Source organism: Delphinus delphis, chromosome 10 (genome assembly GCF_949987515.2).
Source record: "Delphinus delphis chromosome 10, mDelDel1.2, whole genome shotgun sequence".
Classification (NCBI taxonomy): Eukaryota; Metazoa; Chordata; class Mammalia; order Artiodactyla; family Delphinidae; genus Delphinus; species Delphinus delphis.
In genome coordinates, this window is record NC_082692.2 from 37,251,861 (window position 1) to 37,269,759 (window position 17,899).

The 17,899-nt window shown below is 45.1% G+C and overlaps 1 protein-coding gene across 2 annotated transcripts in view; it reads right to left on the reverse strand.

The window, feature by feature from the left end:
• CMTR1 (cap methyltransferase 1) overlaps nt 1-17,899 on the reverse strand; it is a 57,934-nt gene that overhangs the window by 26,200 nt on the left and 13,835 nt on the right. Inside the window, exons 5-13 of one of the 2 annotated variants that reach the window (XM_060021892.1) lie at nt 13,556-13,648; nt 12,080-12,151; nt 10,847-10,941; nt 10,656-10,728; nt 5,438-5,636; nt 4,557-4,675; nt 2,433-2,529; nt 1,978-2,110; nt 1,114-1,293 (exon numbers count right to left, since the gene is read on the reverse strand). In XM_060021892.1, the coding sequence (XP_059877875.1) occupies nt 1,114-1,293; nt 1,978-2,110; nt 2,433-2,529; nt 4,557-4,675; nt 5,438-5,636; nt 10,656-10,728; nt 10,847-10,941; nt 12,080-12,151; nt 13,556-13,648 (1,061 nt within the window). Of the gene's footprint in view, nt 1-1,113; nt 1,294-1,977; nt 2,111-2,432; nt 2,530-4,556; nt 4,676-5,437; nt 5,637-10,655; nt 10,729-10,846; nt 10,981-12,079; nt 12,152-13,555; nt 13,649-17,899 lie in introns of both variants that reach the window. The other variant, XM_060021891.1, reaches the window with a different exon arrangement.

Consider the following 17,899-nt stretch of genomic DNA (forward strand, 5'->3'; position numbering starts at 1 on the left):
CAGATTGCCAACAAACACATGAAAGAATGCTCAACATCACTAATCATTAGAGAAATGCAAATCAAAACTACGATGAGGTATCACCTCACACCAGTCAGAATGTCCATAATCAAAAAATCTACAAACAATAAAAGCTGGAGAGGGTGTGGAGAAAAGGGAACCCTCTTGCACTGTTGGTGGGAATGTAAATTGATACAGCCACTATGGAGAACAGTATGGAGGTTCCTTTAAAAACTAAAAATAGAACTATCATATGACCCAGCAATCCCCCTACTGGGCATATACCCTGAGAAAACCATAATTCAAAAAGAATCATGTACCACAATGTTCACTGCAGCTCTATTTACAATAGCCAGGACATGGAAGGAACTTCTCTGGGAGACTTGGGATTGTACTCTTAGAAATGACCTTTACAACACCTGTTTGGCTCCCCTAAGAAAGCACTTCTATTGATTCATTGCCACTATACAACTCTCCAGCCTATCTAGAAAACTGTTCAATAAGGCTTGCCCACTTAGCAAACTGAGCCAACTGTCACAACTTTAAATTATCACCACTAACGGGGAAGGGGGAAAACAATTAATGAAGGTTTAAAAAAAAACAAAAACCAGCATTCACATGGCCTATTTGGGGAACTCATGGACTGGCAAAAGCTTAGGTAACAGAAATTTCCAAAGCATGTTATATACTTGCTTTCCAGCCGTCTCTTGCTTCCAACCAGGGGACTTCACAGGGCAACAAACTATGATGGCATTTTACAAATGGAAGCAATTAAAGGGAAATTACTCCTTCCTCTGAGGACACAGAACAAGTCTGCTCTCTGTCAGCTTTCACTATCATACTCAGGCTCCCATGGGCAGGGGTATGCCAGCCAGGCTCCCACTGGCCACCCTTGTGGCAGGGCATGGGAGCAGGATGAAAGTCCTCAAGGTACCCAAAGTCCCAGGGAGCCCTGGAATAAGCAGACCAATCCCAGTTACCAATTTTTCAAAATTAACAAAGTGATACAAAGAGCTGGTCATTCAGTCCTTCATTCTCTGGTCTTTCCTGATAGCCCAGTGGTGCCAGCAAAAAAAGAAGAAACAAAGAAAAAAAACACATTGGTTTGCTTACCTTTCATTGGACCGTATCACGTAGTCAGTAAATTCATGGTCTCCCTTGATCACCTCCAAGGGGACCACAAGGTTGACGTCGGAATCGGTGTTCCGCAGCTGGTTGAGTTTAATATTGACTGAGAAGAGGTAATCCCGCACGTCATCGATGCCCACCTTCAGGCCCTTGCACACCACATACCTGGCAGGAGATACCCTGTCACTCCACTGAGCAAGGGCTTCCCTCACTTTTCCCTTCCCCAATCCCCTTGCTGAGTCGTGAAGCTCTTGTCTATGCACAAAGAACAGCACAGTCTGTGTGTTGCAAAGTTCACCTCAAATCCTTTCTTTTTATGTTGGGCTGTATTTCTACTCTCTATGGCTGTGGTTCCCAACTGCCCTGTGCCAGGTTGGCTGCATCATCGTCACCTGGGAAGTCTGTTAAGTTAAAGACAATCAGACTCTCCAGGGACAGGGCCCAGAAATCTGTGTTTTTAACAAGCCACTTAGAAATTCGGATTGGCCACATCTTCTCTCACATCGTGTATGGACACTGTGTCCCACCTGGGACACCAACAGTGACTCTGGCTAGTGGCCCACTTAGTCCCTCCAGGTGACCGTTCTATTGGTCTCCTTCTCCCTCCCGGGCCAAGCCAAGGGTTGCCCACGTAAGTGTGGTGAATAAGGTTTGTGGAAAAGGAGGCAGAGGCTGACGGGTACATTGAAGAACCATTAAAATCCAAATCCTGACTCCTCTTGGCTCCAATCACTTTTTTTAAGTCAAGGTTTTTAATGTAGCTTGAGTGGTCATGCCAGAGATGCACCAGGATTTGCTGTTCTGACATTTAGCCAACTAGTCTGATTAAAATGGACAGGAAAGTCTCACCTCTCTGAGTTGGCAGGACGGCTGGTGATCGGCTTAAAGAGACATACTCGTTCAAAGCAGCAGTACAGCAGGTAGATGAGCCCCACACTGAAAGGTGTGAAGAGGTCAAAGGTTTTACAGATGAAGTGGCCTCCTAGATGAGAGAGAAAACACCAGTAGCAGTCAGCAGCTTCCATTCCACAAGGTGGGTAAGGCAGTCTCAGGGAGTATGACGAAGTCAGGGACCCAGCAGCTGGGTCCATTAAAGTCACAGGCAATATAAGGGAAAGACTCAGTTTTAGAGGGGACTTTGGGGATTCTATGGCACTTTTTCCCCTAAATTCCTCATTCAGCCACCTGTCACCTAATATAAGCAGATTGTTTTTTAACTTCCAAGCCAACCCCTATACATGCTCTTGTCCAACAGGGCCTCTAAGAGGTGGGTCCGGGTGGGGAGACAGCAGAGGCAGTGTCACCTGTCCGGACAACGGACAGCGCCATGAGGAACTGACAGAGCAGCAGCTGTTTGCTGAGGATCTCCTGCAGGTTCTCCTGTCCCTCCACTGAGAAACCCTGAAATGAGAGCACAAGGATCAGGGTAGAAAACAGAAGTGATGAGGACTGAAAAGAGTACCCCCTACCTCATCTTCTGTGAGATTTCTTGAAGTGTTTTCATTGATCTCCACCATCTGACCGATAAAGATACAGCTCGGTGTTTAGATTCTTCGGCGTGGTCACATGGCTCACTGTGGTGAAGACAGCACCTGGGACCCAGGCCTGACTACTGAGCCAGTGCTGTTTTCCTGCTCTATCACTCCCGGGGATGGAACCAAGTCTGCTCCTCCAAGGAGATGGTCCAGAAAATTTTAAAACTCACGTGGGAATCCAAGGGAAGAGTATGGCAGAACAGAGTCAAAATACGCTAGTCACAGGCCAACTACAAGATAGGAAACTAAATGCCCTGGTGAATCCAGTGAGATCCAGGGAGTACATGTGGCCTGAAACTCTGCAAATGGGTTTGCTCAGTTGTGGGCTGACCACCGAACAGGCCCCAATCTGGTGACAGGAGAAAAGTTAGCATAACTCTGACAGTCACAGTAATCTCTTTCTCTGCAGACCAAGGATTTATTCACAAAACCCCCTTTCCTGTCCCAAGACCATGAAGCCTCTCCCTCCAGCTGGCAGTGTCTCTGGCCAGGGTGTTTGTTCAAAGAATGTACACTGCTATTCTTGGAGTGGTCTCCCTCTCTGTGAGATCCCAGCAGGGAGCAGACAGCCATGCTCACACAGAAGTGAAGGAGGCCAGGGGCTGTGATAGGAAGAGAGGGGAGTTGTTGTTTAATGGGTACAGAGTTTCAATTTTGCAAAATGAAAAAGTTTTGGAGATCTGTCTCACAATAGTGTGAATATACTTAACACTACTGAACTGTAAACTTAAAAACGGTTGCAATGGTAAATTTTACATTATGTGTTTTTCATCACAATAATTAAGAAAAGTAAAGAGGCTGGCCTCCATTAAGCTGGGCCCAGCCTGGCCAGGTCTCCAGAATCAAAAATGTTTAGCAACGTCTTCCAGATTTACAGATGCTTCTTAAAATGCATGTCTGTTTATAGGGGAAACAGACAAACAAATAAATCAGCCACACAGGTCACCAGTCTAAGCTGCCTAAGCCAGAAGGACAATCCTTGAGTTTGCCACTCTGGCTGACAAACTGCAAGGCTGCCTGCCTCCCAAGCACTATCAGATCCCTCAAGCACAGGTGAAGCAGCCCCTCCCTCCCCTCCACCCAAGCCTGTCTATCTGTTGTCGCCTGCTGTGCACAAAGCTTTGGTGAGCGAGGTGCATGTTCAGATCCTGTGCTGATATCCTAAACATTTCTTCACCTCTCCACAGGGCTACTGCTTGAAAGGCTACCCAAGGGGCTCCAGAGGCTCTTCTCAACTCTGGCCATGTGACCCTGGTGCAACTGTGACTTCTCTGACCCTCCTCTACACTAATTTGTGGCTCATTCCAGAAAAGACTACCTGCAGCATCAGATTACTAGGTGAGAAAGCTGCAGGGGACTTGCCTCTATACATCAAATACCTGCCCAAGAAACAGGCGACGTGAATATTCACTGTAGCCCAGTGATTGACCGAGCCTCCTGTGGAGTCCCGGAGGACTCCTTTGAGCTGCTGCCTTCGGTTATACGGTCACCTATTAGCCCATCCAGAGGCTTAGGAGCGGCCATGTGTAGACAGCCTCTACCAGGAGCAGCACCCAGGTGACAAATGATGGGAATGTTCTTCCCGGTCAGCTCTGCCTAGCTCATCTTAGTCATGGCCCTCCTCTCACCATGTCTCATAGCCAGCCAAGGCCCTTTGAAGAAGTGAGCTGAGAAGGTCCACTTGCTCCAAGCAAAGATGCCCACAACATCACAGCCTTGACAAAGTTACCACTGAAAAGATGCACGAAAAGAATAAAAACATACATCACACATCCCTACTATCTGCCCTTCCAGGGCAGCTAAAGGACCAAACCAAAACAAACAAAACCAATTTTCAAGCCTCTAACATGATAAGTCCCTAAAGCATCACCCTATGAAGAGCAGGTCACCTACCCCATCAGCCATCAGAAAGTGGACACCCTTGCGATCTGTGTTATCCAGGACGAAATTCCGAAAAGCAGTGATGTTCTCTGGGCGGGTGATGTCTCCATCTCCATCGATCCCACCCTCACCTGACAAGACACAAGATTCACATTTAGCTCATATGCCCTGTGCATCCCTGGAGCTGGGACACAAGCTCTCTGGGGCTGTGAACACAGGTACCAGGTGTACCTCGAGGCCCAGGAGAAAAGCCCCTGTGAGGAGCAACTCACTGAAGGACCCATCATACAAGGCTGCCTTGCAGTGATGGACAGGAGGCAAAAACAGTGCCCTGCTATAATAAAGCAGAGTTCAGAAGGAGCTGACCAGCCAAGAGTCATCAACTGAAACAGAAGGTCTTCATACTCAAGATCAAAGTTGTGTTTAAAGCACCTACATTTAGGAACCAATATCAATTTCTTAATAAGAACTGTTAACAAAGGACTTAGGATTTGCTGCCAAATCACAAAAAGCGAGCCAGAGTGGAGGGAACTGCTGGAGGGCTGCTGAGCTGGCTGGAGATGGGTGTGGGTTTGTATGTGTTAATAACCCTGCCAGTTCTCAGCCGGAGATCAGGCAGTTTCATTATCTCCTGTCACCACAAGAGAAGAAAGGAGGAATTAATATGGCTCTGGTGAGAGTTTGCTTAGTGGAGTATTTAACCTGTACCCACAGGCCTGGGGTAAAAAGGGACAGTCTAGAGGGAACCGAGACCTTCATGACATTGGCTGGGAACCCCAGACTCAGAGACCTGGGAAAGAAAACATGGCAAGTGGATAATAACTACTTCTGACCTAAAGTCTCCAAAGAGAACTGCCTCTCATAGCCCCTGCTACCCTCCTCCACATCCCTACCGTAGTAGGGTTCGAAGAGCTCACTGGAGGCCGAGTAGAAGTCTTCCAGCTTAAAATCGTTAGGACCCTTCAGAGTCATTCCAAAGCCCTTTGCGTGCCACTTCTTCCTCCACAGCACGTACTCCGAGAAGCCACCTGGGCCTGCACAGACGTCAGCAAAGTATAGAAGCTCAGCTTCCCGGTCCTTCACCAGTGGTTTCTGCAAAGGCAAGTGGAAGTCAGGGGAGGAAGGGAAAAAAGATGGCTAAATGGGGAGCAGGAAAGAGAAGGCAGGGGGAGTAAAATAAGCCTTTCAGCAAGCACAATGCAGAGTTCCTGTGGCCAGAGCCACAAGCGCCCAGAAATGTGTCCTCTGTGATCATTGCCCTCCAAAGTTTTTGCCCATCCCCACCTCAAACACCCTTGATGCCTTTCAACCCACCAGGCCTAGCTCAGACTCCTAATAAAAACATCTTAACGGGCATCTAAGTGTGCATTTTTTATTTCTCAGCATCTTTTCCTCAGCATTATTTCTCAGCATCATATCCTGCCTTACAAAAGTCCCACTGAGCAGAATATTCTAACCCCACATTACAGATAGGGAAAAAGAGACCCCAAGACACAAAGCGACTTGTTCACAGACAGTCCGCAGCAAAGCTAAATCAGAATCCCATCAGCCTGACCATTAGATGCAGGCCTTCCTGTCCAACCAAAGTCTGAGGGGCTCTCACATCACCCCCTCTCAGCCACAGGGCCTATCTTTCCAGATCATAGCCTCTGCTTCCCTTCTCCCCTACCTCTGAGGCTGTCCCTTTTTTTTCCAATTAACTTTTTATCATGGAACAATTTTAGATTTATAGATAAGGTGCAAGAATAAAGTTCGCATATACCCTTCACCCAGTTTTATTAACATCTTACATTGTCATTTGTCAAAATTAAGAAACTGACACAGGTACATTACTATTAACTAAAGCCCAGACTTGATTCCGATCTCACTAGAGCCCTTGTTCTGTTCCATGACCCCATCCAAGATACCACAGTGCATTGAGTCTCTTCCTTTTTAGCGCCCCCTCCCTCTCCTGCCTTTGCTCCTCTGCTAGCCACGGCCTGGGTGGTGCATAGCTGGGAGCTGACAAGGTAGAGAGAACAGGAGACAATGGTGTGCAGCTTCCAGGCAGCCATCAGAGCACCCACCCACCTAAGGAATAACTAAATTACAATAATCATTTGTATTTTTATTGGATTATAGTTTTGGCCACTTGAGTGGCTTTAACTCTTAATCTAAAATGTTGGGAGTTCCCTGGTGGCCTAGTGGTTAGGATTCCCGGTTTTCACTGCTGTGGCCCAGGTTCGATCCCTGGTCGGGGAACTTAATCCCGCAAGCCATGCAGCACGGCCAAATAAATAAACAAAATAAAATGTATGCTGCGTGCAGACCTAGACTGTGTGTTTACACTTCTCTTCTACACACCTGGGCCCTAGATGATGAATTCTACTTGTCCCAACCCTCCACAGCAGAGAGGATAAACCATCTGCACTGGTGACAAGAGGTTGAGTTCTAGAGGGGGTGACTGCAGGGGACCCTCATGAACATCCAGCAGAAAGGGGCTAAGGCAGCTCAGCCTTCTCTCTCTACAGGTTTGGCATGGCTGGGTGCTTGTCCAGAGCTCTGTTAACTGCTAGATAAAGATCAGAAAGCTCCAGGGGAAACAGTTATAAGAAAGAAATGGAAATACTGATGCTCACAATCCAGTCACTTTCTAGGTGACAAGGGCCTTGCCTCTGATGATGGTTATCTACCTTTATCAAAACGGTGGAAAAGTCTCAGGAGAAAGACTTTAGCTAAAAATAAACTTCATCATCCTGTGACAAGCCCATTCAGCATGCTGGGATATATCAGTTCTTTCTCCCCTACCCCTGCCACTCCACCCTAGCATACTTTTGTTCCTGAGCCATCAGTTTTCATATTTTTGGATTATATTCATTTGCACACACAAAGAAAGACCTAATGGCATTTGCCGAGAATATTACGCGGCACTTCCCAGGCTGCAACGTGGTAGTGAGGCAGGGGTCACAATTTTAAGGCTTGCACATGCTAGAAAGAGTGAAAACATTGTTCCTCACCACTGGCCATGTCCTAGCCCCAGGCTCCAGTCTCTCTGGGTAAGCAGATGGCCCAAAGGAAGACTGGGAGAAGGAAGGGGAATGAATCAATGAAAGCATCTCACCTTCAAGAAGAGGGCATAAATATGATCTGTTCTGTGATTTCAAGATGTGTCATACCCTCACAGGCCACAGCCAGAAGGTCCTTTCATAGAAAGGACATCTGGTATTCTCACCTCTGCCATTTACTGGCTGTGCAGTCAAAGGCAAGTCCGTAACTTATGTCTTTAAGCTCGAGCTTCCTCAACTGTAAACTGGGACTAATGCAGATTATTTTTTAAGGCTATTAGAGGGTTAAATGAAGTACCATATGTCAAAGACCTTTAGAAACTGTACAATACTAAACAAATGTAAGATAACATTATATTCAACTAGATCAACCTCCTTAGAGTCAAAACTCTGGTCCCTTCCAACCTTCCGTCTTTGCAATGCCTAGCACTGTGCTCCACATGCAGTGGGCACTTTGTAAGTGCTGTCTAATTTCTTCTAAGACAGCACTGAAACTTAAAGATCTACATTCAGTTTTTGTCTCCTGTTACGCTTCACAGCCAATGTTTTCTTACCTCAACAATAACCCCAAGCACACAAGTCCCTCACATAACGTTTTGGTTTATAATATGCTTCCATATACCCAAACAATCTAAATTCCCTTCTTTCCCTTGTCCCTTCCAATTCTTGTTTATGATTTCTTTATTTCCCTACCCTAGCCTCTTTTCTCCTTTTTCCACAACCTGCAGAAGCAGAAACACACTGAAAAACCTCAGAGACCCTCCCTCTGGCTTCCCACCTCCAACCTCCTCACACTTTCCCAAGCTTCAAGTTCTCCACACTCTTATTCTGTAATTTGCCTGATGCAAGAGCCACTGAGAACCTAGCCAACCTGGGCATGTGCCTGGGGCTTCCACCACTCCCAGCTCTGCTGGGAGTGCTCTAGAGTGTCTCGCCTGAAAAACACACCAAGCCTGCCGGGCTTGGCTGTCACTCTGGTCCTTGGGGGAAAACAGAGGTGAAAAGAGAGAAGAAAACACTAGGAGCTGAAGAGAAATCACTTTTTATAGTGTAGTGCAGAAGAACATCTCTGAAAGGGCAATTCTCCATGGCCACTATCAATCAATTCAAGTCAAGAAGCTGCCTGAAGCATCACAAACACGGCTGCCTTTTCCTATGTAACTAATATCTCCACCCTCGACCTCAATGGGACAACCCTGATGCCTACTTCATTTTCCTGACAGCGAAAGAAAATAACCAGATACCAGCTGCTGGAGGCGTTTAACATTCAAAAGCCCAAAGTGATGCTGTGACTTCCCAGCCGCTTGACAGAGTTCCTTTGCCAGGCAGGGGTTTAAAAGAAATCATTTGGAGCTCAAAAAATTAAATCAACATTATATTAACCGAATTTTCTCAAGATGCTAATTCCAAGAGCCCTTTAGTGCAGCTTGCTGGTACTGTAAAATGGGGAGGGAGACCTGGGAGAGAAAAATAACTAAAGACTAGAGGGGTCCACCTACCAGTTTCGCCAGCACTGAAGAAGTAGTCAGGGTGAAGCCGAAACATTAAAGAACTTGGAAAACAAGTTTCTTTAAGCAGTGGATAATCGGGGCCTAGTAGAAGGAGGGTGAGTGAAGCAGAAACAGGTTTGGGAACAGCTGGCTCCTGGCCCCTTCACTGTCAGAGAGAACTAACTTTCTAGGACTGGGTAAAAATGCTTTGAAACCCTGAAGGGAATGTTAGAATGAAATTTCTTTTTTTCTTTCTCTATCATTATGGAGGGTCTGTGTTCAGAAAAATGACATGTAGCAAAGTAGAAAATCATTTTGCTCTACCACTTCTTGAGAAGGGCCAAAGACTGGTAATTATGATCCCACATAAAGCTTGTTCAGAGAGGCAGAAAGGGAAAGGGGCCATGTTTGAAATCACAGATTTTAGAGCTGGAACAAATCTTAAGAGTCTTTTGGTCCTACCCCAGCCCTCTGGCAGGTTAGTAGGGCTAATTTCAGAGATGAGGCAGCTGAGACACAAAGAAGGTATGAACCTAAGTGACACCACCTGCGACTAAGTGCTGCACTCCATGCCCGCCCTCAACCCTCACTGAACACAGTCTAGGTCTTCAGACACAATATTGATTTTAAATAGACCAGTGAAAGAACCCAGATACCCACATTTCATTCAACACTCAAACGTTTCCCAGAGTACTGCCCTCTCATATCAGAAACAGCAACCAAATCAGATGATGTCACAAGTTTCAATTTGGAACACTCACTGTAAGGACTGTATACAGTCATCCCGCAGTGTCTGCAGGGGATTGGTTTCAGGACCCCTGCAGCCACCAAAATCTGCAGATGCTCAAGTCCTTTATATAAAATGGCAGTGTACAGTCGGCCCTCTGTATTGGTGGATGCAGAACCTACAGACACGGAGGGCTGACTGTACTCAGGCTCTACCTCATCCATGGTAGGAAGAAAGCAGGGGAAAGCTCCTTGGTGGCAACTGGCCTCCACACATCAATGAGCACAGAAAGGCTTTACAAACCCCCAACGCTGTACCCTTATCAGCTCTCAAGTCCACCAGAATTTCCAGAACACAAGCACCACAGGGAAAGGGGTCACATCTATCTCCTTCAAAATTATATTCCTGGTACTGTGCCTGGCACAATGTAGGGGTTTTGATAAATACACGTTTAATGAATGCAGGAGGGAGGCCTGTGTTCTAGCTCATGGCCTCATCTCCCTGCTCCCTAGGCCTATAGATGCACAGCTGCTGATTTTGTCAGGAATGCCCCTTCTCCACCCCTGCAAGCCCTGCTGCCTCCACTCAGAGTGAGCAGCAGGGTCTGCAGAGTTGGGGGGTGGGACTCAGGGCCTGAAGCCCTAGAGACAACTGCTTACTGGGGCACTCCTGGGACCACAGGGAAGCACTGTGGAACCCTACCTGAAGAGCTCAAAGCAAAATATATCTCTTTCACAAAATACATCTCTATCACCTAGCAGGAATACTCTCCTAGCACTGCACAAATGGCAATTTCTGAAGCTCAAGCTCATTTGGCACTATGAATTCAGAAGCAAAATCTTGTTCTCACCCCATAAGAGTCCCTCGGATTTGTAAACATGCGATCAAACACAAAATCCATGTTAGCCATCTTCATTGCCGCCCTGCAACAAAGCAAGACAGAAAAGTGTGCCTCAGTACCAGACATATGGAGAGCTAAGGCTCAAATGAAAAGGTAGAGCAGTGTACATCGGGGTGAGGGGGAAGGAAATGTCAGCAAACCTGTTTAGGAAGAAGACTCCTCGGATCATCTCGTAGGGATTGGCCCGGGTCCGAGCTCGCCGCATCTCCTCCCCATCCAGGACATCAAACACATTCTGCCCAGAGAGAATCAGAACCTGAAGGTGAGCATCACCCTTTGGGATGAAACAGGTGTCTTAATGAGCTTGAGGGGCCTGATTCACAGCCCTCTGAAGAGCTAGGCTCCTGCCGTATCCCAGTTCTGAAATGACCAGATGTGTGACCCTAGACTAGTCACTCAATCACTGACCCTCAACTACCTCACCTGTAAAATGGTACAAAATAAAAGGGAAGTAAGCATGTGCCTGGCACATGGTTAAGTGGTTAATAAATGGCACGGAGTCACCTCCTGGCACTGGTAATCCTCATAACAAATCTGCTTCTCCACCCCAGCAGCAACTTCCCAAGGGACCAGAGTTCTGATATGAAGGGTACCCAGAGACAGGGTAGACAAACCAAGACCAGAGTTTTCTGAGGGCACCTACCACACAGGAGGGAACCCTTCTCTGTTTTCTAATATTCTCTCTGAAAAAAGAAAGCCTCACCTTACCTGAGTTCCAGTCACCTTAAGGATATTCCCAACACTCTGCCTGCCAGAAAAATAAGCTCTGTGAAGCTAGTCTGAGGCCTTGCTTCTTCTCCAACCCATTTCTTCCTCAGAGTTTCCTTGGCCCATTCTGCCCCAGGCAATGCACTTCCTGACCCAAAGACAGGCCAAAAGACCTCAAGGGGAGGGTAACACCAGCTACTTCTTTTAATTTTTACAACAACACTGGGAAGTGAGTATTTTCTCCCCAATTTATAGGTGAGGAAACTCAAACTCAGAGAAGCTAAAGCAAGTGGCCCAAGGTCACACAGGAAAAAAAAAAAAAAGCTGCTAAACTAGGATTTGAATTCAGCTCTATCTGATGCTACACAATGATTCTGAACCTTTCACTATGTCAGGCCCCCTTCAGGATTACAATGAACCGACCCACTGAAATTAAGTGGTTCCTTTCCTGGCTACTGATCACAGGGATAGCACAACACTACAGGGCAGGAGAGCCACCAGGAAAAAGGACACCTCACAGAAATGTACCAAGCTACCTATCTGATCTCAAGGAAAAATCTTAGCTAAACTTCAGCCTCCCCACAACTGACTCAAAAGAACAAGAAAAGCCCAGCACAACCCCTCACACAAAATCTTCAACTCCAGCTCTAGCCACGAGTCCTTACCTTACATTGCAACACACTGTGAAGCAGCTCTTCCCCACAAAACTCTGTTTCATCTTCAATAATCATCTTTCTCTACAGGGAGAAGAAAACAATCAATAATGACCACAAGCAACTGTATTTGGGGGGATGGATGGAGAAACTAGGGTTCTGAGTGAGTAGAGCAAAAGGGGCCAAAGAACATCAATCCCTGAGGGGCGGGAAAAAGAAAATCCTAAATCCCTCTGGCTCTAGTCCAGATGGCTGTGAGATGAAGCAGCCCCGTGGGTACTCTGACTAGAGCACCATATGCATACAAGACTCATGAATGCTGAGGCTGAGAAAAGCAAACAGGAAGGAGACATCCAAGCTGTCTGTCCCTAGAGTGTGGAGGCAGAAGGATGGGGAATGCCCCAAATGACAGAAGCCTTTCCCTCAACCAGGAAGCCTCCTGCTCTGTGATGAGTACAAAGGCAGGATACCAGGCACTGACCTGGTAGTGTCACAGAAAACAAGGGTGAGGGAGCCTCATGGGGATGTCAAGTCCAACTTCATGTCTGAGTGAGGCTACCTCTAAATCAGTGATGCTCAAACTTAGCGTTCTCAGGTTTACACTCTTCAAGATCACTGAGGACCCCCCAAAGAGCTTTTGTTTATATAAGAGATATGTGTATATATATTAGAAGTTAAAACTGAGAAAACATTTAAATATTTACTAATTTAGTTTAAAAGAAGATGGTATATTAACATAAATAACATTTTTATGAGAAAAAACTACATTTCCAAAAAAAAAATTTATTGAGAAGAGTGGCCCTGTTTTCCATTTTGCAAATCTCTCAATATCTGGCTTAATACACAACAGCTAGATTCTCCTGTCCACATTTGCATTCAATTGGTCGTGATATCACATGTCATGGTCACTGGAAAACTCCACTGGACACTTGTGAGAGAATGAGAATGAAAAAGGCAAATAACTTTTCAGTATCATTATTAAAATAACTTTGACCTGGTAGACCCCGTGAAAGGGTCAGGGAGATCCCTGGAGGTCCCTACACTTTGAGAACTGCTCTCCAGACCATGCTGACTTGGTATAGCTATCTACTTTATTCTTATAATTTTCCAGAAGGAAATTAAATTTCCTCCGTAACAACTCCCTCAATACTTTCTGAGGACAGGGATAGTGCCTTTTCATCTACCTGAAACAGTGCCCAGCAGTGACCAGAATATACAGATGTATAATAAGCTACTCTAAAAAGCAACCAAGAGGAAGACAGAAGTTATACATTTCGTGCTGCCTTGCAAGTTAAAGGAGGAAAAACCCTGTCTGCCTCATCTGACAGGGGCATATCCGTAAAGCCCGACACACCCTCTTGACACAGAATGCTCAGATTCACATTTTTCTTAAACTGTGAGTACACAGATGTACACAACTGACTTGAGGAGGAGAAAAGTCAGGAGATAAGTGCCAAGAATTCAGGGTACATTTTCCTGAAATCCTACCTTTCCCACAACCATCCAATCGCTCATTTCCTGAGTGTCAGGAATTTCAGTGGTACATTCTGGGAACCATGACACCTGCTCACAGGCACTGGGCTACAAACAAAAGAGAGGGAAGTAAGTCAGGTAAGATAGACCCTCAGGGCTATGCCCCAACTCACCAGGGCTTCCCCAAAACAATCAAGAGGGACTCAGAGTGAAAAGGGTCCAGGAAGCTGAGGCCACTAGCAGTGTCAGACATTAGAACTAAGAGCCAGAATTCTAAAGTTTAACTTCTGAAGGCCGGGTCCAATTCTGGATTGAATCCTAAGAAACTTCCCCAACTTACAAAGTTTCTTTCATTTGTTCCAATATTATTTGATGAATACCTACTGTGGGCTAAGAGCTCAGAATGCAGAGTTTAAAAGATATGGTCCTAAAAACAGAAATATAGATCAATGGAACAGGACAGAAAGCCCAGAGATAAACCCACACACATATGGTCACCTTATCTTTGATAAAGGAGGCAAGAATATACAGTGGAGAAAAGACAGCCTCTTCAATAAGTGGTGCTGGGAAAACTGGACAGCTACATGTAAAAGTATGAAATTAGAACACTCCCTAACACCACACACAAAAATAAACTCAAAATGGATTAAAGACCTAAATGTAAGGCCAGACACTATAAAACTCTTAGAGGAAAACATAGGCAGAACACTCTATGACATAAATCACAGCAAGATCCTTTTTGACCCACCTCCTAGAGAAATGGAAATAAAAACAAAAATAAACAAATGGGACCTAATGAAACGTAAAAGCTTTTGCACAGCGAAGGAAACCATAAACAAGACCAAAAGATAACCCTCAGAATGGGAGAAAATATTTGCACATGAAGCAACTGACAAAGGATTAATCTCCAAAATTTACAAGCAGCTCAATAACAAAAAAACAAAGAACCCAATCCAAAAATGGGCAGAAGACCTAAATAGACATTTCTCCAAAGAAGATATACAGATTGCCAACCAACACATGAAAGAATACTCAACATCATTAATCATTAGAGAAATGCAAATCAAAACTACAATGAGATATCATCTCATACCGGACAGAATGGCCATCATCAAAAAAATGTACAAACAATAAATGCTGGAGAGGGTGTGGAGAAAAGGGAACACTCTCGCACTGTTGGTGGGAATGCAAATTGATACAGCCACTATGGAGAACAGTATGGAGGTTTCTTAAAACACTACAAATAGGGCTTCCCTGGTGGCTCAGCGGTTGAGAATCTGCCTGCCAATGCAGGGGACATGGGCTCGAGCCCTGATCTGGGAAGATCCCACATGCCATGGAGCAACTGGGCCTGTGAGCCACAACTACTGAGCCTGCACATCTGGAGCCTGTGCTCCGCAAAAAGAGAGGCCGCGATAGTGAGAGGCCCGTGCACCACGATGAAGAGTGGCTCCCGCTTGCCGCAACTAGAGAAAGCCCTCGCACGGAAACGACGACCCAACACAGTCAAAAATAAATAAATTAATTAAAAAACAAACAACACTACAAATAAAACTACCATACGACCCAGCAATCCCACTACTGGCATATACCCTGAGAAAACCGTAATTCAAAAAGAGTCATGTACCAAAATGTTCATTGCAGCTCTATTTACAATAACCAGGACATGGAAGCAACCTAAGTGTCCATCAACAGATGAATGGATAAAGAAGATGTGGCACATATATACAATGGAATATTACTCAGCCATAAAAAGAAACGAAATTGAGTTATTTGGGGTGAGGTGGTTGGACCTAGAGTCTGTCATACAGAGCGAAGTAAGTCAGAAAGAGAAAAACAAATACCGTATGCTAACACATATATATGGAATCTAAGGGAAAAAAAAAAAGGTCATGAAGAACCTAGGGGTAAGATGGGAATAAAGACACAGACCTACTAGAGCATGGACTTGAGGATATGGGGAGGGGGAGGGGCAGGCTGTGACGAGGTGAGAGAGTGGCATGGACATATATACACTACCAAGTGTAAAGTGGATAGCTAGTGGGAAGCAGCCGCATAGCACAGGGAGATCAGCTAGGTGGTCTGTGACCACCTAGAGGGGTGGGATAGCGAGGGTGGGAGGGAGGGAGATGCAGGAGGGAAGAGATATGGGAACATGTGTATATGTATAACTGATTCACTTTGTTATAAAGCAGAAACTAACACACCATTGTAAAGCAATTATACTCCAATAAAGATGTTAAAAAAAAAAAAAGATATGGTCCTTGGGACTTCCCTGGCAGTCCAGTGGTTAGTATTGTGCGTTTCCACTGGAGGGGGTATACAGGTTTGATCCCTGGTTGGGAAACTAAGATCCCGCATGCCCTGCAACGTGGCCAAAAAAAAAAAAGAAAAAACACATGGTCCTTAACTCAAGAGGCCTATAATCAGAGCAGTGGGGACACAGAGAAGTAAACATAGGATTTAAGTCCATGATAAGGTAATTACATCAGGAAGACTCAGTGCAATGAGTCTCACCTCCTGATACCTTTCATTCCAAGACAGAGCAGAAACTGGCATCTCTAATGTTGCTTCCTCTTAATTTTTCAATTACTTTCCTTATCAAGCTAAAACAGTGGTTTTCATCCTGGCTATACATTAGGATCATCTGCAGACCTTTTAAAAAGTACTGATGCCTGGGCCTCACCCTCAGAGTATATGATTCTATTGGTCTGAAGTGGGGACTGGGTATAAGTATGTTTTTAGAAGTCTCCAGGTGATTCTAACATGCAGCCAGAACTAAGTTCACTGGGCTAGAAAGACATGGATTATAAAACCTAAACAGGTGGCTAACCTGCATTGGCAGCTCCACACATTCCCTCCAAGCAAGTGTGGAGAAGAGATTCACCACTGTGAATTGAAGCGATGAGATTAAAGGCAATATTACATGCTCTGAAAGGTATAAAATGGTATCACAATGCAAGGTCTTGAGGGCAAGCCAACCACACTTAACAGAGAAAAAGTTTAAAAGAAAAATTACTGAAAATTTTGTCGATGAATCTAGCAGTGAATCATGGTTTCTCCCCCTGGTCAAATCCACCCCCGTTAAGCATAAATAGCTGTGAATTATAACCTCTAAAAAGAAGCTCATATACACTTTGGATGCCCCTTTGGAGAGGAAAAGCAGACTCAATCTCCCCATGGAAGTCTGAACATTAAGGCTACCCACAAAGTGGACTTTGAAGCTTCACACCTTGCACTCCATATTCCTGGGCTGCAGTGGCCACTGAGCACTCTCCGTGTGGTGACTCCAGGAACTGGACGTTCACCTCAGGCTGCCCAGACTCATCTACCTTAAAGAAGTGGCCACCAACTAACAGTTGAGCCAAATTCTTATCCAAAAGACAGGACATCTTTTTTAAGAGCAAAAGTAAATTATGGTAAATGATAATTAGGACAGCTTTGCCTCGAAGAAATTTTTCATGGAATTCCCTGGTGGTCCAGTGGTTAGTACTCAGTACTTTCACTGCCACGGCCCAGGTTCAATCTCTGGTCAGGGGAACTAAGATCCTGCAAGCCGTGCGACATGGCCACAAAAAAAAGAATTCTTTTTTCCCAATAGTCTGTCTACATTAAAAACAGATTTTATGAGCAAATTTCAGATTCTAAGTTTGCAAAGTTAGTTCTAATTCTGCCCCATTGAGAGGATAGGGACTCTTCACTTGTTTTCACACAAATGAGGACATGGAAAGCACCAAGTATGTCTGAAGTAAAAACCTACATCTAGCCCCAGTTACAAATATTTGCCCTATTCTGCCTGTCTCGTCTCCTCATAACTACAAGGCAGCACAGCAGGACCAGCCCCAGAACCCATTAGCTCCTGGCTTATCAGCATCTTACTCTGACACCTTACTAGGCTTTTATCATGCACAGGTTCCCAGGACTTCTTTCCTGAACTGGAACATCAGTTCAGGAGACAAATAAAATATCAATTTTCCAGAGTTCAGACCCACATCTGAAGCTCAACTGCAGCAACTATGTGGAAGGCTAGATATCTGTGCTCTATTTTCTCTAGTTTCAACTCTATAATGGTAATATTTTACCATTATTTTTAGGTGCTTTTATTATACCTACTTCAAATCCTCTGTGGAATAAGGTAGGGCATAAATAAATAAATAAAAATAAAATCTCAACATTACCTGTGTCATGAAAAGGGATAGAGCCTCCTTTGGTATTCAGCAAACTCGTGCCCAAGGAGATAAGCAGACTAAACCCACAACAGAAAAGCTATATGGCATAAACAAACACCTATTTAATACCGAGATGTCATAAACCTGTGGAGGTGCAAGGACCTTGGAGGGCACCTAATCCAGTCATTCA